The 25,412-nt window shown below is 53.1% G+C and overlaps 1 protein-coding gene across 1 annotated transcript; it reads right to left on the bottom strand.

Moving 5' to 3' along the window:
• Nucleotides 1–209: 209 nt before the first annotated feature.
• On the bottom strand, nt 210–25,412 carry Blk (BLK proto-oncogene, Src family tyrosine kinase). Its single transcript, XM_090353733.1, has 13 exons — nt 24,959–25,412; nt 9,758–9,863; nt 9,079–9,130; nt 8,227–8,320; nt 7,500–7,598; nt 6,958–7,061; nt 5,547–5,693; nt 5,132–5,284; nt 4,462–4,641; nt 3,363–3,439; nt 961–1,111; nt 526–657; nt 210–415 (listed from the first exon to the last, which is right to left on the bottom strand). The coding sequence occupies exons 2-13, from the start codon at nt 9,860–9,862 to the stop codon at nt 210–212; spliced, it is 1,500 nt and encodes a 499-aa protein (XP_090209859.1). The 5' UTR covers nt 9,863; nt 24,959–25,412.

The following is a 25,412-nucleotide window of genomic DNA, read 5'->3' as shown; positions in this document are numbered from 1 at the left end:
TGTGCCCCTTTCCCTTTGCTCACCGACTCGCCCAGTGAGTCACGGCCAGGGAGGGTGGCTGGGCTTTGATGGCACCCCTGGCTTCCCCACCTGGGAAGCTGGCAGCCACCTGCCCTGCCTCTGCAGGCTGCCCCAGTGGGGAGGGCCAGGGGAGCGGGCATGCGCAGGGACAGTCCCCAGGCTCAGGCTCTCCCCAGTGGGGCTGGCTGCTAGCGATGCAGCTCGTACTGGCCCTCGGTGGCCGCGTAGAAGTCCTCCAGCACCGACTGCAGAAACTCGAAAGTGGGCCGCTCCTCTGGCCGGCTGCGCCAGCACTTGGAGATGACCTTGCAGTACAGCTCCGGGGGACAGGTGTCTGGGCGGGGCATGCGGTAGCCCCGCTCCAGGCTGCGGACGACCTCGGGGTTGCTCATGCCTGTGGAGGAGGACCGAGGCATGGTGGGGGGGGGTCTCAGGCACCAAGAACAGGGCGTCACCCCAGGCATGCAGGGGACAGGGGCTGGGGCTGCAGGCCTCGCTGCCTACCTGGGTAGGGCACACGCCCGTAGGTGACAAGCTCCATGAGGAGGATGCCAAAGGACCACACGTCCGCCTTGATCGTGAACACCCCAAAGTGGAGGGCCTCGGGGGCCGTCCACTTGATGGGGAACTTGGCTCCTGGGAGAAAAAGCCTAGCAGCTCCATGGAGTGTCCAGCGACCCAGCCCCTGCCCCACCCACCCCTGCCCCTTCCCGCCGCCCCATTGCTGGGCCAGGCCTGGCTGCTGGACCAGCCATGATGTGTCCAGAGTCGTGAGGACCCATGAGGAGAAGGGCTGGGTGAGGAGGAGGGCGGGCACATGGGGGCAAAGGTGCTCCCACCATCCTTAGGGGCCCTTAAGCAGGGAAAGCCAGAAGGGAGCCCAGGAGGAGACCCAGGCCCGGGGCCCTGCTCACCCTCCGGGCTGGGGGCCCTGCTCACCCTCTGGGGCTGTGTATTCATTGTCCACAATCCGCGCCAACCCGAAGTCCCCGATTTTGCAGCACAAGGTCTCAGACACCAAGATGTTGGCTGCCCGCAGGTCACGATGGATGGAGTTCATGTGCTCAATGTACGCCATTCCTTCGGCAATCTGCAGGGACGGGCTCCTCAGCAGGAGAAGGAAGGCACGGACAGTCCCACCTGTGTCTGCACACAGCCCGGGGAACAGAAGGCCCTGCCCACCCCCAGCCAGCCTGTGTCCAGCCCGACCTCTGGCAAGGCTGCGGTGCAGGACTTTCGGTGGTTGAGGCACACAGCAGTGCATTCTCCCGGGCAGCTGCCTCCAGGAGTCTAAGCAGCAACAGCAAAAGGAAGCTAGGAGGCCAAGAAGAGGCCTCCGAAGAGACTGAGGGAGAGCAAAGGGAGGGCAGAAAGCCAGGGAAGGCCAGCAAAGCCCCATGGTGCTCTTCCTAGAGCTGGGCTCTGCCTGGGACACAGGATGTCCATCAAGTCATGTCACCCTGAGAGGTCACAGCTCTGACCTGATCAAGACACTGAGAGGGCGAGCATTAGAGGAAGAGACCAAGCACAAGGCCCCAAGTTCAAACCCCAGTACCACCAGAGGAGGAGGAGGAGGGGACGGGGAAGAGGAAGAAGGGGAGAAGAGGAAGGAGGAGAAGGGAAGGGGGAGGAAAAGCAGAGCAAAGAGGAGGATGGAAGGAAGAAGGGGAGGGAGAGAGGGAGGGGGAGGAGGAGGCAGCTGCTTGTGGCTGAAGCTCTAATCCTGTCTGACAAGTGCAGCCCCATCTGCCTCCATCTGCAGCAGCGTTTATTCCCATGGGAAATCCTTCCCCATCACACGCCAGCAAGTATAGGGTACTGAACACCCAGTGCCTGAGCTGTGCTCACACTACTCAGCTTATCACCTACTACTTGTTGGCCAGTACTGGAAACACACCCCAACCAAGAAAGAGTGGACCCGGGCCTGTTTCCACAGAGAAGAAACCTCTGCAGGCACTGCCCAGGCAGTGAAGCTTCTGCCTGAAGCTAGAGTGCAATCACCAGTGACAGGGGAGAAACCGAGCCCAGCAACAGCCAGCCAGCTGACTTGCCTTCATGTAGGACACTTCAATAATAGCAACTGTGACTCAGACCCGCTGACAGGGACATGAGGGAGGAAGCAAAGGCGCTCTGGGCCGGGGAGCAAAGGGACAGGTTACCAGATGTGGGCACATATGCCTGGTGTGTTTATGCACCTGCTCGGGTAAGTGCATGCATGCACGCGTGCGTGTGTGCGTGCCTGCGTGTGAGCAGGAGGCCAGCTCATGGCTTAGAAGCTGTCCTCAGGGAGTGGCTGGCTCTTCTATCTCTCAAACCCTAGTGTTTGAGCACACTGAGGTCCTGAGCTAACACAGCCTTGCAGACTTTGCCCCTGGGCAACCCAAGTTTTGCAGTGAGGTGTAAAAAAAGCCAAGGGGCTGGGCGAGGGAAGGGAGAGGAATACAGGGCAGACAGGCTTGTCACTGGTGTGTGATTAGAAACCAGATGCCACTGCCAATTTTCCATGCCCATCCCACTAGCTGCCTCAAAGGGTGCCTGCCCACCTCAGTGGAAAATCTGTGTCCTCAGTTCAATGCCATGATACTAGTGGCAGATAACAGTGGTTAGGGTATACTCTGAGGAGATCCCCTCCATAGCAGTTTGTGAGTTTGTGTGTGTATGTGTGTGTGTGTGTGTGTGTGTGTGTGAGAGAGAGAGAGAGAGAGAGAGAGAGAGAGAGAGAGAGAGAGAGAGAGAGAGAGAGAATGAGGCTGACCACAGACACAGCTTTCTTACTGAGAACTGTAGGTTTTAACAGATATCACAGGACCACCAGATGCATTTTTCCTGCTGGATCAGAGTCATCTGCTGAAAACCCCGGGGAGGAAGGCACCCTCCCTTAATTCTGATCTCCCACATAGTCTAAAAAAGTCTAAGTGTGACCCAAAGGGACACAGGATTAGTCTGGGCCACTGAGGTCTGGGCCCTTGAAATTCCCAGGTGGCAGAAGTTCTTAAGAACTTCTCAGAGAAGTAGTGTTGACACACTCTGTGTGACTCGCACGTGCCCCCAGGGCAAGTGTGGTGAGTGAAGCCAAGGCCTGAGAGGGAGGAAGTAACCTGATCCTGCTGGCCACAGACAGGACTAGATGGTGAGCACAGCAACCGTCTTGGAGAGTAAGCTGAGATTCTTCACACACAGAAGAAACCCAGGAGTCGAGCCTTCTATCTGCAGGCCCTGCCCAGCTCTTGACATTTAAGCTGTCCTAATTCGGGGAGGGAGCCCACACCCCGGGACCCAGCTAGGCCACGGAGGGGGCGGCCCTTTCTCAAGGAGCCCTCAGCACGTAGACGGCCACCAACCTGGGCTGACATGTCAATCAGTCTTGGGATGGGCAGCCTGCCTCCTTCCTCCGTCTTCAGGAAGTCCAGCAAGCATCCTAGGAGAAGACAGCCGCCGCTGCACTTCTGCCGCGCCTGTCCTGGCTGTGCCAGCCTCTCCCTCACAGCAGGAAGTGGGTGAGGCCTCAGATCTCAGGTCTGGCACCCCCATGAGGCTGCCTGCACCTGTGAGCTCCAGCCTCGGGCTGCACACGCTCTGGAGCAAACCCCCTAGCCACCCAGGAATTAGGGTTCAGCCAGGTCTGGGGCCAACAACGGCAGTGACAGGAGTGGGGAGTGGAACTCCCTCTACAGTTGGCACTATTTCCCCAAAGGGCATTTCCGCGTGTGGTTGGCTTAACCACCTTCACTGGCAAACGGACTGGGGACCACGTCCTAGCAAGAAAACACCAGGCCAGGGAGACCTGGAGTGGGGATGGATGAGTCTCCTCCTCCTGCTTAACTGACGTGCTTACCCAACATGCAGTTCACCCACTGCTTATCCAAGGCACAGCTGGGGACGGGAGGGCAGCCGTCCATCCCCCCCCGCCCGGGGCTGGGGCACCAGCTCCCCCAGTGATGCCTTTATCTGAGGACGGCCATGTGAGGGCTAGAGGAAGCAGGACAGTGCCAGAACAGAGGAGGGGAGGAGGTGGTAACGGCTGAAGCCTGGCCCCAGCTCTGCCAGCCAGGAGGCCCGGGCTGGCCCTCAGCTCTCTGCCCTCAGGCCTGGTACATTCGCACCACTGTGAATGGTCGTGCAGCTGGGAAGGGTAAGAGCTGGAACTACAGCCATCTCTGGATGCTGCCCAGCCCGGGCTCTGTCCACTTCGCTGTCTCCCTCCCAGGGCCCGGCATATCGAGTCAAGAGCAGCAGTCATGCTCTGGAAGCGGAAGCCTTGGCTACAGTGCTCCTGAGCAGAGCACTGCGCGTGCCTCTCACACAGCCATTTCCCTCCTCCCCCTTCTCCACACGCTGCCATGTTCTAAAGCGGCAGGGCACAGCCAGTCCATCTCCTGGCCAGGCTCCCCTCCTGCTGGGCCTGGCCCAGAAGGGAGGGCGGGCGGGCGGGAGGCCCACCTCTGGCCATGTACTCGGTGACAATGTAGATGGGCTCTGTGGTGACCACGGCGTAGAGGCGCACCAGCCTGTCGTGCTGGAGCGTTTTCATGAGGTTCGCCTCGCCCAGGAAGGCTTCTGGGGACATGGTTCCCTCCTTCAGTGTCTTCACCGCCACCTTCACGCTGTTTTTGTAGTAACCTGGCCCCCGGGGAGGAGAGGGATCAGAAGGGGGCCAGCTGGCCTCGTGAGGACTATTGGGGGAGGGGGAAGGTGCAGGCCGCAGCCCCCAGCAGGGCAGAGTCTTACCCTATCTGGGCCCGCCGGGTGGTCTGTCTCAGCAGACACCCGTGCAGCTCCTGTCAGGGAAGCTACAGGGGGTTGGAAGGGCACTGGACCTATGCAACACATGGCTGGCAAAGTCACACACCAGACGTGTTGGCCCTTATCCCGCCAGGCACACGGGTCCGTGGCACAGCCAGCCCCTGGCTGGAGTTGGGCTGGGAGAGTTGGGTTCTCTTTCTCTACACTCACAAAGTTCCAGCCCCACCTCCCCGCCCCAGGAGCCTGCGCCTCAGCGCCTCACTGTAAGGTGTCTGGATAGACCCCTCGGCCTCTCCCGCTCATCACACACCGTGCCATCTGCCTGAGTCAGGACACAGGGTGTGGGACAGGGGCTGCTTCAACTCACCCATCCAGACCTCGCCGAACTGCCCAGACCCGAGTTTGCGGACGAGCTTGAGCGACTTCCGGGGGATTTCCCATTCATCGTGGGCCCAGGGGTTCTGGGGGGTCAAGGTGACACAGGGCAGCGTCAGCCTCTGGCACAGCCCATCCCCTTTCTCTGCGTCAGGAAAGAAGAAAGTGGAATGCAGGGCACCGGGGCAGCCACACAAGTCCCAATGTGTGCCTGCCCCTGCTCCCTGGAATACACACAGTAGGGCAGCAGGGCGCTCCAAGAGTGAAAACTTTTCTGTTCTCCACATGGCAGTGCCAGGAGACACCACTGTGGAGATGACCAATTCCTTAGGTCTGGCTTCAGTCTGCCGCCCTCCTCCCACTCCAAAATGGTCTAAGTTCAGCAGAGACGGGCGCATTCCTCTTACTGGAGTAGTGCTGCACCAGGGCTTGCAGGGAGGGGAAGGTGGCCCGGGGGGAGAGGCAGTAGCCCCCTTCATCCAGCGAGCAGATCTTATAGTGCTTGACCACCTCCCCCTGGGAGCTCACGTCCTTCACAGACAGGGCAAAAGCACCTAGAGGGTTAACACAACGGCACGGAGGTGAGGGAATCACCAGGATGAGGAGGGGGCGGGGGGGGGGGGAGGCAAGTTCCTTCAATTCTGTGCTCCCTCCCCATGACTTCCAGCATACATTCCTTTTTCCTATGTCAGAACGAGGCTCCTTTTCGCTCTGCCTGACTGGTCTGGACAGGCCCCCAGTCCCCAGAACTTAGAGAATTTGGGGGGACAGCCTGGCTCGTGTTGGGCCCCAATCCTACCACCAGCCCCCGCACCTCCCCCCACAACCACCTGCCATGGAGCATGGAGAATATGGCGGGGGAGGGACTTTCATTTACTTTTCTGGTTTAAATACTGGCACTAAACCACCGTGTCTGAGTCCCCACGGCCTTGGTAGGGAAGCACAATGAGCTATTTTTCAGGATCTGTTCAATTGCTGCCTGTCACACACATCTATGAATTTGTCACCTGTTAAGAGGTTAAAAATGCCAGCTAAAAACTTCTTTCCTTGAACGTGTCTTTATAAAGTGCCTTTCCTTCTTTGTTTGCACGTTCCAGGTCCGTCTCACCACCTTCCACCACCAGGGGGCAGTCTTGGACACCTCTTTTTCTACCACTGCCTGATTTTTCTACCATTCTCCATCACAACCACCATTCACCTCAAAACGCAACCCCACTCCAGTGCTCCTTTGCTGATCTGCCTTTCCCTCACCACCTCCTTGCAGAAGGAGGCCAAGGGGAAAGGATCACGCCAGCCCACCTCCCGACTGCCACAGCCCCTAGCCCCAGGTCAGAGGCTCTTCCCTGTGTCCTCCAGCCCCCAGGATCCTCACACACTGCCGTGGGGGGCTTTCCTCCCCAACTCCTAGGCAGCCCCTCACCACAAGCCAAGGAATCTCAGCTGTCCACTAGGCAAAGCCACGGAAGCCCAGGCCTGGGGCCCCCAAGCGCCTGCGCCTATGAGGACCGAGTCAGTACTCTTCCTGTTTTCTTTTGCACGGTAGTTTCTAGGATAGAGTCTCACTGTGTGCCCCGGGGCACAGCTGGGCTGTCCCTGACAGTTTTTTGTTTCCCAGCTGACTGGGTGACCGGCTCATACCCCAGGGGTGTGGTGGGGGATCCCACAAATACTTCCATGAGCCTTAATCCTCTAGCCCAGGAGCTTAGCCTGGGAAGTCTCAACTCAAACCAGAAGGAAGACAGGGACAAATCTGCTTTGTCTTATCCCAGAGCCAGGCTTCCAGGGCCCAGCGGGCCAGGGTGGGGCCAGCCTGCTCACCTTTACTGCTCTCGCTCTCTCTGATGAGGAAGGAGCCAACCTTGTTCATGGGAGCCAGAAGCTGCCTCTCAGCCTCTCTCCTGCTGATGGTCTTGAAGAACCACCTGAAAAACAGCAGCCAACCTGTGGGCAGTCCTCTCTACCTGGCCCTCTCCACCCTGGCTCTCTCCCCCTGTCCTCTTTCCAGGCAGAAACGTGCCCATGTTAACCCAAGGATGCGCCTTGCGTCTTGTCCCAGTGACCCCTCCTGTCTGCTGTGTTCCAGCTGTTTCCCTGAAGCAGACACAGAATGCCGTCTGGGTGACTCTAATACTGTTACTCTGTAAAACCATGCAGAATCCAGCCCCGCTTGGGGCCCTGGCTGGCATCACTGCCACTCCCCTGGGTATGGGTGACTCCTGTGCAGATGTGCAGTCTCAACCCAGGCCCCTCTGCAGGTTCCTCTGGAATCTCAAGCTCACCGCTAGCCCACGTTCTAGCCCTGCCCTGTCCAGCACTCTTGGGGAAGAAGCAGCTACTACTCTTCTTGTCTATCCACCTACTTTTCCACTTCCAGGGTCTCCACGGGGGCCACGAAATTGCTGGGGATGAGGCCTTCCCTCCCTGTGACGAGCGACTTGGCCAGCCACCACTCTCCGGTTCTAAAGGGGAAAGGAAAGGGGAATAACTCATGATGACGAGGTCCTGCGCCACCCCCTGTCCCTCAGGACGAGGTGACTGCCTGGACCTCTCAGATGCAGGGGCTGTGCTGGGGAGGACGGAGATGACGCCCCCTGCAGGAGAGAGCTGGTCCAGACGCCCCACTGCCCCAGCGGGCCCTGTCTGGATGAATCTCAGGAGTGAGTGGGGACTGGCTGGGGAAGGAGGAAGACACTGTCCATTGCAGAAATTCAGGAACAAGCCAGTCCTCCGGGCTCTGCAGGACAAGCCTTTGAGGACTGAGAGCAGAAAGGAGAATTAGCAGCATCTTGTCTCCAGGGGTGGCAAAGGTGGACGCAACTAATTCAGGGGCCAGGATCTCTGGGGGGGCAGGAAAGCAAGGATCCTCAAGGGGGAAACCTGCATGTTGAGGAGGCCAGGAGGGATACATGGAGGAGGCTACATGTGATGTGGGCTTTGAAGGATGTATAGGAGTTTAAGAAGATGCTGAACAACTAGGAAAGGAAGAAGTCACCTGAGAAGTAGTCCAGCAGCTGTGGGGGGCAAGGTGGGTGGGCCAGGGAGAGGGAAGTGAGGGGCCCAAGAGGAGGTGGCGCTCTGCAAACTTACTCCTTCAGGACCTGCAGCTTTTCCCCCTTCACCATCTGCAGATCCCGGTCATTCACCCCCTCGTAGTCATACAAGGCCACCACAAAATGCTCCTCTGGAAAGGACAAGCAAGAGATGGCCACCCGGTGGCCCCTGGCAGTGGGACCTGGGCAGAGGCGGTGGGCGCCATTTCTGGCTCCTAGAACAGTCCATGACAGGGAAGCCCAGAGGTTTCGAGCTCACCAGTGCTAAAGGGGAGGAGGCCCCAGGCCTGCGGCCACCCCAGCCGTGGGCTCACCTCAGGACTGGCATTGCTACACCTCTGCCCGGCCCTGCCATGCCTGGGGTCTCCAGAAAACCCTACTCATTCGTGACCTCATCCCCGCAGTCCTGAGGCCAGAGTGGAAGTGGAGTCAGGAGAGGGGAGGGGAGGGGGGGAGGGAGGAGGAAGGGGAGGAAGGAGGAGGCGAAGGAGGAGGGGGAAGAGGAGGAGCAGGAGGAGGAGGGAGGAGGTGGAGGAGGAGGAGGGAGGGCAGGGATGTGGCCTGGAAGTGAGAGACCAGCGGGTGCTCCCTGCAAGCCCTCACCTGGGCAGCAGGTAAGGACACAGCGCCATCGCCTCTGAGGCTGGGGTCTGAGTCTCTGAAAGCTGGGCTTGAATTGCTGTCACTATTTCCAGCAACTTCTTGCTTTTGTTTCAGTTCCCCTGGCTCGAGTGCACTACGAGACGCCTCCTTGGTGTCTGGACAGCCCCGAGGGGCAGTGGAGCCGGGCATGGAGCAGGCTGCTCGTCTGCCCCACAGAGAGCCCCCTCTCCATCCTGGAGCCCTCACTCCTGCACAAAGCCCGGTTCCCAAGAACCGCCCCCCTTACCTTGGTCTGGCTGTTGTTCTGGAGGTGGAGGGGGGAGGTGGTTAAAGAGGACCTTTAACAGAAACACGGAGTCAGTTCAGCATCCTTCAGTGCAAGAACCCTGGACGGCCAGAGGACTGAGCTGGATACCAAGCCAGGCCCACCTCCAGACCACCAGGCCATCTTTGCCCTGACTGTGAGTGGAGAGACCCCCAGCCTTAATGGGGGCAGAAATCGGGCTGGAAGTTTAGCCTAGTGGGAGAGTTCGTGCCTAGCATGCACAAAGACCCGGGTTCAATTCCAAGGCACCACATACATAGAAAAAAGTGCTATGGCTCAAGTGGTGGAGCTCTAGCCTTGAAAAAGCCCAAGGACAGTGCTCAGGCCCTGAGTTCAGTCCCCATGACTGGCCTGTAAAAGATGGAGTTTCTGAAGGGTGTTTAAGGGTATGTTTTCCTAAAACTGGAGCAGTGCACGTTCCCCAGTGTGTGTCCCGTGGTCCCAGTTCTGCATCTGCAGACCAGAAACACGTCAGGGACAGCCCAGCTGCAGGAAGAAGAGTGACATACACACAGCTGGCTTTAAACCACAGTCGTGAGCCCACGACCACGGGGTGACTCCAACACCAGGAGCCTCCAGGTCAGACAATGGGGGCACAGGGCCCTCTGAAAACATGCTGACCCAGGGGCTGGTCACTCACCAGGGGCGGCAGCGGCGGGGGCACCTTTCCCTGGGGGCCAGGCTTCTTGGGGCTCCAGCCCTCTGCCTTCTGGCCGACCTGCCTCTTACTGCTCAGCAGTCCCATCCTGTAAGAAAACACGGGGCAGAGCACCGTGAGACCCAGGCCCGTCCTCGCACCCAGCTCCCTCTGGCCGGGCAAGAAGGTGAAGGCCCAGGCCAGCGAGGACCAGCGAGGACTCAGCGTCGCCATGCGGGCTGGGCGGGGGGTGAGGGCATCCCATTAGCATGAGCTGTACACCGGTCTCCTTCTCAGAGGCCCAGAGAGGAGACAGGACTGCACTGGGGACACCGCAATGACCTGGCCTGACGCAATGGTGGGGAAGGTCTGGGTGCTCTCAGAGGCTGGGACAGGCGTCCGGCCAGAGGGGCACATGGACTCCAAAGGGGCCCGAGACCTCCATTGTCATTGTCCATTGTCACCACGAAAGTCGTGCACACCCGTGAGCACCTGGGGCCCTCACCAAGAGGGAGATTTTGTTAGATGCCAGCCACGTGGGCAGCTGGACAGATAATGCAGGAATTGAAGGCCAGCGACAGCTTTTTAGGAATCTTCTTCGAGATGAGGAGAACCCGCTCAAGTTTGTTCTTCCCAAACTTGAGGAGGACACCGGAGGCCTCGCGAGAACTCCACCCATCCTCACTGCGTTTGGCCAGAAGTGGAAACAGCGGCTGCCAGGCAGTTAATGCCAGCACAGAGCCAGTGTGGGAGACCCACCTAACGTGAGCTACATCTCCCTCACTTCTGTCTCACCCGCCCAGCCTTCCATCGGCCTGGAGCGCCCCAAGTCACTCACTCCTCTCTGGGTGTATGTGTGTGGGGGGCTATTATGAGCATGTCTTCTCTGGGTTCAGATCAGACCAGGTTCTGTCAGCACAGTGAAATAGAGAAGGAAGGAAAGCCTTCTGTCTCAGCTCTCTAGCGGTTAGCTAAACAGGGTGGGCATCCATCTGAGTCCCAGCAATTCAAGGGAGAAAAATGACATGCAGAGGAGCAGCTCAGGCCAAGGATTTGTTGAGCTCAGCAAGAAGAAATCCATTACCTGGGAGCAAGCACCAGCCAGACGTGGTGAGGCAGCCTGGGGTATCATTATTTAGATTAGGACTACTTTTTACGAAACATTAAAAAACACCTTATACAGTATAATAAGCCCTTACATACTCTTCACCTACATTCAATAGTTACCTTAAAACTTTCTCAGAGTGTTTGATAATAAATCACAAATTAACAGGTGGAGAAGTGACATCAAGTCAGTCTTCTCAGGTCCCTGTACACTGTATGGGTCTCTACGTCACAAGGCCACTTTCTTGCCACGTCGCTGTGGGCCGCCCCGCCCTCTAAGCCCATGTCATGTCACACAGGGCCCCTGACCCTGTGTTTTTCTCTCTCTCTCTGCATGGGATCCACACAGTGAGTGATTTCCAGTCCTCCGAGCAGGGCCGTCTCGTGTCACTGATCTATAAAGCAGTCCTCCAGAACGCTCTGCATTTTGCTTCTTCTCGGTGGCTCATGCATCATGTCTCCTTCACCCAGGCGTTTTAATCGGCTGGGTCAGTGCCTTGGCCCAGCAGATCCCGTTCCTTTCCTGCCTCTGGTGGGGAAGTTGAATAGGAGTGCTGTGAGAGTCGCACCTGCCCAGCAGGCCTAACCTAAGACACATGGGGGAGGCTCAGAGCCCACCACCAAAACACTGGCTGACTGTAGGGTACGCTAGATTACTCAGGCACCATGATAATGTCTCGTGTCGTACTCTTTAGAAGTCTTGGGTGCCCCCCTGGCATCCATTCAAGCACTGCTCAGGCTGCCAGCTCCCCAGGAGGCTGGCAGCAGGGCCTGGGGGAGTCACCGCTCTGTGGTTCCACAGTGAAGTGTCAGGGTCACTGCGCAAGTGAGCTTCCCGCCCAGGGGCGAGCACACAGCCACCACGTATGGCCCCTGGAGACTGGGGACAGGGGCAGCTCCCAGGCTCGTGAAGAGTACACCCTATTTCAGTGTGAAAAACCAAACCTACTTCTGCTGGGCAATTCACCCCCTCCCCGCACGGTGCTGAGGGGCACGAGAATAGAGCTTCAGAGCTCCAGGAAGGAAGACCACGTTCCTGCCCAGCTGCACTACATAAACAAAATGGGGCTCGCGGAGTCACCTACATTTGATTCTGCCGACCCGATGAAGAAGCCTGGATACACGCGGCAATTCAAAGACAAATGCAATTCCCTTTTATGAATAAAATGCCATGGTTTTTGTTGTTGTTGTTGGTTTTGTTTTTTTGTTTTTTTGTTTTTGCCAGTCCTGGGGCTGGAACTCAGGGCCTGAGCACTTGTCTTTGGAGACTTTCAGCTCAAGGCTGGTGCTCTGCCACTTGAGCCACAGCACCACTTTTGGCTTTTTCTGAGTATGTGGTATGGAGGAATGGAACCCAGGGCTTCGTGCGTGCTGGGAGAGTACTCTACCGCTCGTGTTTTATTTTGGTGGTGGGAACGCTGTGTGTGTCTAGTTTTAAAAGTCTTTAGGCTCACGCCTGTCATCCAGCTACCTGGGGAGGCTGACATCACAGCCTGGTTTGAGAGCCCCATCACAATCAAGTAGACAGGCCTGGTAGCATGCAGCTGTGTTCTTCGCTATGAGAAAGGCTGTAGTAGCAGGGTCATGGTTTAAGGATGGCTGCAGGCAAAAGTACCTGAAAAATAACCAAACCAAGGCTCATCTGCTATCAAACATCAGAACCCAGAACTAAAAGAAAAACGCATCCTTACAACAGCGATGACTAAAATATATTAGTGACTCACTCAAATAGCAATATAATTACTTTCGTGTTTTGTATTGATGGAGCACAGATCTAACATGCTTTTCGGGGTTTTTGGTTTTTAATTTTGTTTTCATTTTTAAACACGAGGTGAGAAATTCACTCATGGACTTGTTACTTTAGTGGAGTTACTTTGCTCTGTGGGCTTGATCTCTAGGTCTGGGCGCTGCTCCTGTCCTTTTATAGTCAAGGCTAGTGCTCTACCACTTGAGCCATGGCTCCACTTCTGGCTTTTTTTGTGGTTAATTGGAGATAAGAGTCTCAAGGACTCTCCTGCCCTAGCTGGCTTTGAGCCACTGTCCTCAGATCTCAGCCTCCTGAGTAGCTAGGATTACAGGTGTGGGCACCTTCTGGCCTTGCTTGTGAAGTAGGTGTTATAAAAACCACTGAAGCACAATCCTACAGACCCTGGAAATTCCTTCAGCCCAGTCCCTCACAAATAATCTCCCTGCAAGTAAAATTAATTCATTCTGTCCTCCGTACAAGTGTTCATTATTTCTAAAGGGTTTTTTTTTTAACAAGAGGAAGTAACATTTCCTTCTGTGATAACCAGCATCACTGTGGTACTTTCCAAGGTATTTTTTCTATAATAAGAGAAGCTTTCCACGTCCCTCCTTGTCCCCCCCCTCCTCTTCTCCTTCCACCCCTCCTCCTTCTCCTTCCCCCATTTTCCTCCTCTGAAATAACCAGAAAAGGGCATTATTGAAAATTAAAAATATGATTGAGAAGAAATAAGCCAGTCTTGGATGAGTTTGCCCGTGATGGAAATGTAAGTCAGTAGAGAGGCTACAGAGGCCCTGGAAAACAGCAGAAATGATTGGGGAATGCCCTTGCCATGCTGCACTCGGGCGGTTGAGGCGGCAGGACTGTGAGTCTCAGGACAATCTGAGCCGTACAGTGAGACCTTGCCTCAAAAACCAAACCAGCCTGGCGTGGTGGCTCACGCCTGTCATCTTAGCTACTCAGGAGGCTGAGATCTGAGGATCACGGTTCAAAGCCAGCCCCGGCACTAAAGACCAAGAGACTCTTATTGCCAATTAACCACCAGAAAACTGGAAGTGGCGCTGTGACTCAAGGGGTATGGTGGTGCCTTGAGCTGAAGAGCTCAGGTGCAGCACCCAAGCCCAGAGTTCAAGCCCCACAACTGACAAAAAAATAAACAAACAAGCAAAACAAACCATCAATATCATCCACAATGCTACCATGAATACCTACTTAGGTCCCACACACTTAGGTCTACATCAAACGAATATGCACCAGGTCTATATAAAGAAAATCACACATCCTTGATAAAAGAAACAGATCTATATAAATATCCATGTTTATGGATAAGGCAACTCGATACTGTCAAAAACATGTTTTCTCAACTGGATGAATAGATTCAGGAAGTTATTTCATGAATATTAGCAAAGCAGTTCTGGAGTCTCTGTGCAGAGATGGAAGGCTCAAGAGAACACAGGGGGCAGTTAGGGACCAACTCTACTTCCACACTTTCTCTAATGCTTTGAAGTGGTGTAGGTGACAGTACAGACAGCCAGATCACTGGAACAGAACAGAGCCCAGAAATGATCTGCAGCCAAGATCATTCAACTCAACAGAGGACGGGGAGTCTTGTCAAGAATTGTGCTAGAAAACTAAACACCTGATCACCTGCATGCAAAAACTAGCAGGGTTCTCCACATCTCTCTCACACGTTAGCTTACCATGAACCAGAGGACCAAATGTAAAATATAAAACTGCAAACTCCTAGATGCCGACATAGGAGCCATTTAGGGGGCTTTGGGCTTGGTAATGACTTTAAATATATGAGCAGCAGCATAACCCAAGAATAAAAAGGAAATTGTTAATAGACTTTCTATTCACTGACCAAAGAGAAATGAAAATGTATATCCTCAGTAAGGTTTCCTCACAGTCGTTCCCAGCTGGGAACCACAGAGCTTTGTGTGAATGGATAAGTGGTGATTGTGGTTGTGATAAGTTACAAATATCTCCAACACCACAGTGAGCTTTGGGAGTGCTATGACATGAGAAAGAAGCCCAAAGCCGCAGTAGAGGGGTGCATGGGTGACACACTGGATGGCAGACTGCAGGAACAAATGCAGATGCCTGTGGAGAGGGGACTGCTGGAGAGGGCTAAAGGAAGGGGCACGATGATACTCCACCTGCACCTTTCATAGGTAGCAGAGATGCTAGTATTCATACTTATTACAATTTTTGCTGGGTACCAACAGTGCCTGGCAAAATGTCTCTGGCTTTTCTGTCCAGGCTGACTTCAAACTGCAATCCTCAGATCTTCCCCCCCTCCTGAATGGCTGGCATTAGACATGGGCAGCCAGCTCCCAGCTCGGAGGAGGGATCTTATGCAGGCTAATTCTAAAATTTTGTGGCTGGGAAATGGTTCCAGAACAGCACAGATATCACAAAGCAGAAGAGCAAGATAGAGAGACCACCATCTCACAGACATCCACACCGCTGGCTAAAAGTCAAAGAGCGGCGTTGGGAAAGGATGCAGGCATGCCACCACGGAGGAGAAAGGAACCCAAAGAGAGAGCCCCGCAGATGGAGATGGGGGGAAAGCAGAAGACGGTCAAGGTCACCCAGGGAAAGGATGAAGGTCACCTGGAAACGACGCTGAGTTGACTGTTTTCCCATAACCACACAAAGCCATAGCATACACAGCTGGCTGCAGCTCCCAACCTCCTAAGCCTAATCAAAGTCCTAAAGAGCAAAGGCCAAAGGTTGAACAGCAAGGAAACTCCAGAAGAAAATAATGTGAATCTACTAAGAGAAAGTAATTTCCAAAACAACATTAAACAGTACCCCGGTTACTAAATACCCTGTTGTCTCCTGAATTTGGTTAATGATCTGGCATTAAATAACTTGATGTTTCTCTTTTTCTGGATCCCAAGAAACTTTTATAGATATGTCAGCAAATTGTGTTGAATATCTTTAAAAACACTTACCTAGACATTCAACCGTGCTTTTCCATTTTGACTTGCTGATTAGGACAAATTTCACAAATATGTTTTCTTAATATTGACTTCTTGTTCCATTGTGAATTGAATCCTACTCTTTTTTGTTGTTGTTGCTGGGTTTTTTTTTTTTTTTTGGTTGGTTGGTTGTGGGGCTTGAACAGCGATCTTCAGATCTCAGCTTCCTGAGTCGCTAGGATTTCAGGCTTGAGCCACTACGCCTGGCTTGCATCCTACTCTTCCATAATGTTAAATATTGTGTTTGACCCAAATTGCTGTTTCTAGAAGTATTTCTATGTATTTTTCAATATCAATAAGCTAAATTTGTTTGTACTTTGGTATGATCATTTCTTTTCTTTCCTCTCCCTCCCTTCTTTCCAACTCTTCTCTCCCTCCCTTCCCCTGTCCACTCTTCTCCTCTCCCTCTCCTCTCCCTCTCTCTCTCTCTCTCTCTCTCTCTCTCTCTCTCTCTCTCTCTCTCTCTCTCTCTCTCTCTCTCGTGGATCATAGGGCTTGAATTTGGCCTGGGCATTGTCCCTAAGCTCTTCAGCTCAAAGCTACCGCCTACCCCTTGAGCCAAGCCCCACTTCCAGTTTTCTAGAGGCTAATTGGAGGTAACCGTCTCACACTCTTTTGTGTCTTTTGTGCCTGGTTGGCTTTGAACCTTGATCGTCAGATCTCAGCCTCCTGCGTAGCTAGGATTACAGGCGTGAGCCACCGCACCCAGCTTCCTTTCTCTTCTTACTATAGTCCCTTAGTACCTCAGCCTGGCCTTTGAACTCGCAACCGTCTAGCGCAATCCTCCTGAGTACTAGTTTTACACCATCTAGCGCAATCCTCCTGAGTACTAGTTTTACACCTATGCACCACCAGACCCAGACTAATCTTCTACTTACTGATGAGACCAAACTTTATCTGAAAATAGTGTGTGCTCATCATCATAGAAAAATGTCAATATAGAAGACCATAGGGGGAAAATGTACCACATTTACCATACCCAGAGACTACCTCTGTTAGTATTTTTCATATTATTTAGTCTTTTGAGGGGGAGACAGCCACCTTTCTAAACTTGTTATAAAACTGAAATCAAGCTGGGTGGTGGCTCACACCTGTAAAATCCTAGCTACTCAGAAGGCTGAGATCAGAAGATCAAGGTTCAAAGCCAGCCCAGGCACAAAAGGACCTGAGACTCTCATCTCCAATTAACCAGTAGAAAACGGAAAATGGGAAGTGGGGCTTGGCTCAAGGGTAAGGTGCTAGCCTTGAACAGCAGAGCTCAGGGGCAACGCCCAGGCCCAGGGGTAGGGTGGAAACCTTGAGCTGAAGAGCTCAGGGATAGCACCCAGGTGAGTTCAAGCCCCGTGATCCACAAAAAATAAAGGGGGGGGGGACTGGGAGCTTGGCCTAGTGATAGATTGCTTGCCTAGCATGCACAAAGACCCAGGTTCGATTCTCGGTACCACATATTTTTTAAAAAAGCAGGAAGTAGTGCTGAGGTTAAAGTGGTAGAGCTTTAGCCTTGAGAAAGTTCAAGGACAGTGCTCAGGCCCTGAGCTCAAGCCCAAGACTGGGAAAAAAAAAGCCTGAAATCAATGTGATGCAGGGTTTGAAATGGAGTCTTTAGAAGACACTTGGATATAAAACCCGATGTATGAGTTATTAAGTACTCGTGTATCTTTAAGTCCAGCACTAAAGTTGATCAGGTAATAACTAGCTCACACCACTTAAAAATCTTTTTCTACTCTGTGTGTGTGTGTGTGTGTGTCCAGCAGAATGCTGGCCTTGAGTGGAAAATACAAGGGTCAGTGCCCAGGCCCTGAGTTCAAGCTCTAGTATCAACACATACACACGTGCGCGCGCACACATTCCAGAGCTGCCCGTACTGAGTGGTCAGCAGTCTTGTCACTCAGGCACAGGGAGCAGAGGACAGGGCTCAGGCAAGATGACACACCTGCAATGAAAATATTTCATCAAGGACAAAAGAATTTTCTAGAAAACCTTGCTCCTTGCCTTTGTTGAATACATAATTTTTTTTTCCAGTCCCAGGGTTTGAATTCATGGCCTAGCCACTATCCCTGAGCTGCTTCTGCTCTAGGCTAGCACTCTACCTCTAGAGCCGTACTTCTGGCTTTTTCTATATATGTGGTACTGAGGAATCGAACCCAGGGCTTCATTTATGCCAGGCAAGCACTCTACCACTAAGCCACATTCCCAGACTCCATAATTACTTTTAAAAAGCAAGGCCCTAAAGCAGGTAATTTGGCATCACAAGGTAAAACAAAGGGGGTGTTTATGAGAGCAAGCTCCTGAATGAGTTCATAGTAAAAGATTTGAAATCTACAAACTACTTTGAATGGGTTCCAAGGTTACGTTATAGCACGGCACAGGATGGATCCCGAACTATACTTATTACTTCAAAGACCTGTATGATTGGGGACAAAAAGAACATTGAAATCTCTGAGAGTCTGTTGGTTTATCTACAAACAGGGGAAGAAATATGTTTCCTGCTTTCTCTAAAAGATGAAATTAAGTCAAATGAAAGCACCATTACTCACTGAGAACACTTAGAGCCTTCACCCTCCAGATCACCAGTGTTTTACCCAGGGATTCACGGGTCACCAGGGGATATCCATTCTTGTCTTTGAATGAATGAATGAGGGAAGCAATCAAGAGATACCATAATACAACAAAATGCTACTGATTCATCTCCCCCCAACATCCTGCTGCCCACAGAGAACGGTGGGCTAGGACGGTGGTGGCAGAGGGTCATTCCTAACCCAGCCCAGGTCGCTGAGGAGGCAGAGTAGGGGCCTGTGTGGACCACAGGCGCTGCAGCCATTGAGCAGGGCTGCACTGGATCAGAGACGGCCTTCTGACTAGGTGGCTTGCCCACGCTCAGGGAGTCCTTCCCTATCCACGGAGACGGCGGGCATTCAGGAATGACAGGGGACCGGGCTTAGCAAGGAGAGTTAGGATTGAACTACGCCCTGTCTTTATCTCCATGGACACCCAGGAGTGTCGGGGTCACTGGGAAGGAAGCTGGAGCACACAGGAGTGTGGCGTGGTCAACAGCTGCTGGAAGAGCAAGGCCCCGACGTGTCCGGGAAGCCACGGGCTGAAGTGGGAAGGAGGGGTGGGACTCGTGGCTCCGCCCTGGTGGCTGAAGTTCTGAGCTTGGTCTCTCTTTGTTTTCCTGGCTCCTTAGCTTTATCTGGTAACATTTCAGTTTGACACATACAGCTTGCTTCCTATGTTGCTGCTGCTAGCAGAAAAACATCATTAACTGCCCACAAATATTTCTATGTCGCTCTGACTTCCTGGTGAGAAATGCAAAACCAGTGGGGACTGATCTATTCTGAAAACAGCAACGCATTTCCTTTAGTTAAGACCCTCACACAGAGACTGAGAGCCCAAGACTGTCCCTACAGCTGCAGGAGAGGCAGAATTACAGTCCCTGGCTGACCTCTGGCAAAACGTAGGTGCTCCGGATCCTACCTTAAAAGCCCAGCTGGAAGTGGTAGCACACACCTGTAATCCCAGCCACTCAGGACACAGAGGTCGGAAGACCGCTAAGGCTGGCCCTGGGAAAAAAGCTTGAAACCCTACATGAAAAATAAACCAAAGCAACACAGTTGGAGGTGTCAGTCAAGTGGTAGAATGCTAGCCGAGCCAGTGCAGGGGGCTGAGTTAAACCAGTAAGGCCAGGGAAGCGGGGAAAGGGGGTCATAATGGAATGGTTACAGGGACTTGTTTCAAGTCCAGAGTTCCGCATATGCTATGCCCAGGACTTCGGGGCCTCCATTTCCTCATCTTTCACATCACAGTGTGCGCCCCTGCCATGGCACAGGTCTCCTCACTTCTGTGACTTCAATCCCAGACACCCCAACAGGGTAGGAGGGAGACAGAGGAGGAGGGGAAAGGAGAGGGGGGAGGAAGAAGGAGGGAGGAAAAAAAGGAGGGAGGAAAGAAGTAAGGGAGGGAGAGAGAAAACGAGCATATATACCACACAGATTATTTTTTTAATGTCTGGTTCAAAATACATTGTTTAAAATGATATTCTAGGGGCCAGGAGTTTGGCCTAGTGGTTAAAGTGCTTGTCTAGCATGCGCGAAGACCGGGGTTCGGTTCCTTGGTACCATATACATAGAAAAACGCTGGAAGTGGTGCTGAGGCTCAAGTGCTAGAGCTCTAGCCTTGAGAAAGTCCAAGGAAACAGTGCTCAGGCCCTGAGCTCAAGCCCAGGACTGGCAAAAAAAATGATATTCTAAACAATGAATTTTTTTTTTGAAAAAAATAAGGGACCACAGTCCTTGGGGAATTTGGAGGACCTGAAGACTCCACACAGGAAGCACATACATGCCATTAAAAAAAATAATAAACTGGCTCCATTTTATTTTTAAAGCCCAGTAAGGGAGCTTTGCTCATATACTTTTACTACTATTAGCATTTAACATAGATAAACATTTGTGCTAAAAAAAAAATTGAAAGGTACATGCCAAATTTGGCACCTAATTTCAGAGCCCCCTTCCCGGCAGAGCCCCCTCAAGGGTTCACAGACTTCTGATTACGAACAAATGGGGCTGCAGCTATCTGGGTCCTTCCCCTCTGAGTCACTTCACTTCACAGAGAGAAAAGTCTGTTCTCTGGCCAAAGACCACATTAGCAAGCCTGGCCAGAAATCTGGTCGTCAGGGAGCCAGACAACAGAGAATTAAGCACTCAGCCAGCACCGCCCCATCTCCCCCCCCCCAGCATTTCATCCCCCCATTTAATTGCCATTTCTTGGAAAAGTTATAAAAGAACAGCTTCCACTTGCATGAGGTAGTTCAGAACAGCTTTTGCAAGCTGTGTGTTATTTTGTTATTTTGTTTTTCATCTCTGTCCTCTCCAGTAGTTAAAAAAAAAAAGCAAACTAACTGCAGTTGAACATAATAGAATATTATGCAGCCTCAAAAACGGTCACTGAGTAGGCAGGGATCCTCAGGAAGATGCTTCAATAGTGAAGAGGGGAAAGGAAACAGTCGGAGCCAAGACCACTGGTGGGTGTCAGTGGAAAACCTGGACAAATATATTCCTGAAACTCTTGTGTCCAATTAATCAGCAAAAAGCTGGAAGTGGACGTATGGCTCAAGTGAGAAAGCACCAGCTTTGAATAAGAAAAGACCTAAGCAAAAGACAACCCCCCTGCTCCCCCACACACAGAGTGGAGCCCTCCTGTGTCCAGTGAGGAAAACCTGCAGACAAACGGAGCTATAGCTCTAGGGAACGAGGCTTGTGTCTGTTTTCAATATCACTCTTGGGGTTACGTCAGAGTACTACGCCTGCTCTCCCAACTGGCCCCTCTTTTCCAGGGGCAACCAGCTCCTTCTGTGCCTTCTCCCCATGTGAAGAGCCCACAAGCCCCAGACTGGCACGGGAAAGCGCAGAGAGGACTGGGTCCACCTTTCCAGCACACCCCTCCCTCTCTTGGTTCTCAGCAGACCCCACTCAGTTTAGGTCCTCAGCAGGGACTGGCTTGGGAAACCAGGGCGAGGAACTTGCACGTCTAAATCCACTGGATTGGCTCATTTTCCTCGCTCCCACCAACTGCAGTTAGACTGGCATCCAGTGCGGGTGAGTGATGCATCCGGGGAGATATATTGATGGTGAGAGACTAATATTAGAGGCCCTCGGCTGCCAAGTGCCATTCTTCACACCACTTGATGCCAGGGGGTCTCCATGGCACCCCCCCCCTTGGAGCATGAGGTCAGAACTTCCCAGCAGCCACCGAGAGAAGACTGCAGTCAGGCTGACAAGTATAGAGGGGACAGCTCCAACAGGAGGCCCCTGTGGTTGGCCAGTCACTGCTGGCAGGGCCAGCTGCCTGCAGCTCTGCCCCAAGGCCCGCTGCCTGCCTGGCCAGGCTCCAGATGTCCTCCCCTCAGCCCCAGCCCAGCCCTCATCTGGGGAGAGCAAACAGGAGGTGAGGACTTGGTCCCGCAGTGCTGCGGGGGTCTCCGTGCTGTAGGGTGGCTCGGTCCTTCATCTGGTGTGGCAGAGGCTACTGCACAAGCTTGGGGACAGCTCCCATGTGGTTGGTCAGATGTGGGTTGGAATAGATGATGGGCACACAGGGCCCATTATGGTGCTTGCTGTTCCCATAGTGCTTCAGGCTCCTGCCCAAATACTTCTTCCCATTACGCCCCAGGCTCCCTCTCAGGTTTACTGAGGTAAGAACGCTTGCAGGACCAAGTATGACGCGTCAGGTTCACTTTGGCATTCGTGAACTATTGGCTACCATCCATCAGACTTGCTTCCGCGCTGGTGCTTAGTGGCAGAGTCCGGCGGACCCACGCAAGCGTGTGGACTCTCGCTGATCAGTCGTGTCCCAGGGCGAGAGGAGAATTAATAAAGCATGAAGTCCACTTCCCTGGGGGACGTTGGTGAACTCAGCTCTGGGGCTCCTCCCTGGGGAGGTCTGTACTCTCCACTGTACTCTCCACTGTCAGTAAACTTGCTGAATTATTTAAAAAACAAAACTGGTTTCAGAGGATGCCCTGAGCCAGCCAGACATGGTGCTGGGTGTTAGGTGCTGATATGCAGCTCAAAGAGCTCCGAGAGGCATTCAACATGCAGGCCAGAGTCCCAGCAGCTGCAGAGGTGCTGGGAGCCTCAGGACGGCCTGGGTACCAGGAGCAGAGAGAGGACTCGCACTGGGCCAGAGCACTGTAGTAGAGGAGCTGAGTCCATGTGGCAGAGGACACGCACAGCAGACTGGGGTACAATCCAGAAGATCTCAAGTCCATGTGGGCTGTGGGGAAGCAGATGTGGCAGGAAAGGTCCTTGAAGCTTATAACCACCGCTCTGACTCTGTCCTGCGCCGCTGTGCTTTATGATGTGCATCTCTGTGTGGTGATTTGATCTGCGCTCTGTCTTCCTGCAGCTTCGTAACTTTCTTCTTTACCAGTATCCCAGCATCTCTTCACCTGGCCAAGGCAACCCTTCTGAGCAGGTGCTTCTGCCCTGCCGAGCCTACGGGGTGGGATGGGGGCCCTGCCGCTCTGCCCAGCTCTTCCTTCCACATACTCTAACCTGCCGGCCTAGGGCCGCCTTCTGCTTGCTTCTAGCAGCCACTGCCAGGCAGTGATATGGGTCCCAAAGGCAGGCCCGGCCAAGCAGCTCCCAAGTGATGTCTGCGGAGCACAGTGCAGTCTGGGAGAAGGGTTTTCCAGCACAGGTCACCACTGTGTGACTGGCCACTGATTCTGGGAGTGTGGTGGACCCCAATTTCACTGGGTGTGCTCCATGCAGGCTCTAAATGCCACTCTAGGCACCTGTCTCTCTTCCGAAGAAGAGTCACATTTGGGAGGCTAACACCCCAATGCTGAATGAGGGCTCGAAACTATATGTCAATCAACAAACGAATGAGTAATAAGTACCACAAAGACAGGGAAACAGAGTGGACCTGGAAAAGGATGGGGGCTGGGCCATGGTAAAGATTCCTGTGAGCTTAAGGCCTGGGAGGGAGGGGGAGGGGAGGGAGGGAGGAAGGGGGGAGGGAGGGAGGGGAGTTTCAACCCAGAAGGACCAGCATTTGCAGAAAAATTATGAAGGTATTATATGGAATTGCTTTTGCCAGCCCTGGGGACTGAACTCAGGACCTGAGCCCTGTCCATGGGCTTTCTCAAGACTAGTGCTTTACCACTTGAGCCACAGCACCACTTCCAGCTTTTCTATGAATGTGGCTCCAAGGAATAGAACCTGGGTCTTGGTGAATGCTAAGCAAGCACTCTACCACTAGGCCAAACTCCCAGCCCCTCACATGGAATTTTTCTATAGCCCTCACCTCACTTCCCCCAAATAGTAACCTCTTACCAAACCATGGATAATGCTGGAACTAAGGAATATTCATCTTAGTGGATCTATATTAATGGACCTCCCGGCTGACTTTAGATTTTATCTGCTTTTCTACTTCACATCTTTTGTGGTTGATACTCCAGGACCTGATCTGGGATGTGAGTTCTGGATGTCGTTGTCATCGCTCTTAGTGCCGCCTCTGATCGGTACCGATTGTTCCTTGTTTTCCACAACTTTGCTAATATAAAGGTCAAATACGTCAGGTTCACTTTCTGTTTCCTCACAATTAGAAGGATTGCTCCAGAGCAGAAGTTCTCGAGGAAGCATGACTACCCCTGACAATGTGACCTTGGTTACCGGGTGAGGCTGAGCTTGGCGGGCTTCCTTCCAACATTCAGGATCCAGTTCTCACCCAAGGTGAGGTGAACAAAGATCCCCTGCCTGGAGGAGTGAGGACCAGGGAATTCTCTAGAACCACCGCCATACAAGGTAACCACCTGCAGTTTGGTAATGGAGATCCACAAGGGTGAAACCAACAGCCAACTACAATGAATGGACACGTTGTCAAAACCCTGGAATTTTCCAAGCTCCTCTCAAAACACATCACCAACTAACCATCCCTTCCACTGTTGGCTTTTCCTGGGAAAGTCAATCACAAAGAAAGTCCCCCAGAAAATTCATCATTAAATCCACCCACCCCCACCCCCACCTGCAATGGCCCCAAAGTGCCACAGTTCAATTCAAAACAAAAGAAGAGGAAATCAGGGCTAAGCACAGACCTTGGACCAGGTACTCAGTGCCTGCTCAGCCCTGCACAGCAATTTCGGCTGCCCTCCTCTCCAGAGGCCAGTTCAACTGCCTCCAGCTCCGCAGCCCCTACCCCCCCTACACACAGAACCAGCGTTCTCTGTGGCTTGGAGCCCCCAGATGCAGGATCCACCCTGATGGATGGACACATTTTTATTCATCCAAAATCGCTCTGCCATAGAAAGGGCAAATGAAGACAAGCTCTAGTAGCTCAACCCTTGTCATTCTAGCTACTCAGCAAGCTGAGATCTGGGCATCGAGGTTCAAAGCCAGGCCAGGCAGGAAAATTTGCAAGACTGTTTCTTCCAATTAACCACCAAAAAGCTGAGAGTAGATCTGTAGCTAGCCAAATAGTAGAGCACTAGCCTTAAGTGTAAAAACTAAGGAATAACACCCAGGCCTTGAGCTTAAGACCCAATTCCAGCAAAAATAAGAGAGAGGAAGGAAAAGAAAGGGAGAGGGGGGAGGGAAGAAGGAGGCAGGGGACAGAGAGGGAGGGAGGGAAGAGAAATGAAGAAATAAAGAAGAAAAAAAGGAAGGAAGGAAGGAAGGAAGGAAGGAAGGAAGGAAGGAAGGAAGGAAGGAAGGAAGGAAGAGAGATAATCCATTTGTAGCCATGGCACAGACTATGGTAATACCTTTCTCCATCTACAATACCCAGAACAAAGTTCTTGCTGCTTGCCCAAAGTGCTTGCCCCTTGCACTCAGCTGGCACACTGTAGAGATGGGACGGAGAGAGGCCTACCTTGCAGGACATCAGTGGCTTCTCATGGTGGCTCGTGAGCTCCCAGGGCCTGTGTGTGGAGCGGCCTTCTAGTGGTCCCAGGAAGCTCTGGGTTCAGGTCCAAAGGGGTCCCCGGTGGGTTCTTTTCATCTCAGCGTGTGCAGCTTGTGGCTTCCTGCTGCTGCAGGCAGAAGTGTGTGCAGCTCGTGACCACAGCACGAGTTTCCCCAAGGAACAGCTCAGCATGTGCCGCGTAGCTCCCCGACTTCTGGGGAGCTTCCTGTGGCCCCCATGTCTGTGGAGGATTCAGGAAGGGCCCTGGGCAGCTGGCCCTTTCACAGTCTTGGGCCACACTAGTCACAAGGGCCCTTCTGCCACTGCCATGTTGTCTCATGGGGTTTTGGTCTAACGGCACAGCTGGTGTTTTTCCTCACCGGGTCAGTCAGGGCTAGCAAGCCTTTCGTGGTAGAAGTGA

Source organism: Megascapheus bottae, chromosome 20 (genome assembly GCF_031878675.1).
Source record: "Megascapheus bottae isolate mThoBot1 chromosome 20, mThoBot2.hap1, whole genome shotgun sequence".
Classification (NCBI taxonomy): domain Eukaryota; kingdom Metazoa; phylum Chordata; class Mammalia; order Rodentia; family Geomyidae; genus Megascapheus; species Megascapheus bottae.
Note: the sequence above shows the minus strand (reverse complement) of the source record. Positions and strands in the feature narration are given on the sequence as shown.

Coding starts and splice junctions, on each gene's coding strand:
- Blk (XM_090353733.1), bottom strand. CDS start 9,862: ATGGGACTGCTGAGCAGTAAGAGGCAGGTCGGCCAGAAGGCAGAGGGC. Junction 5,694..6,957: donor AGAGAGCGAGAGCAGTAAAG/GTGAGCAGGCTG, acceptor TTAACCCTCTAG/GTGCTTTTGCCCTGTCTGTG. Junction 4,642..5,131: donor GTTCGGCGAGGTCTGGATGG/GTGAGTTGAAGC, acceptor CCCGGGGGCCAG/GTTACTACAAAAACAGCGTG.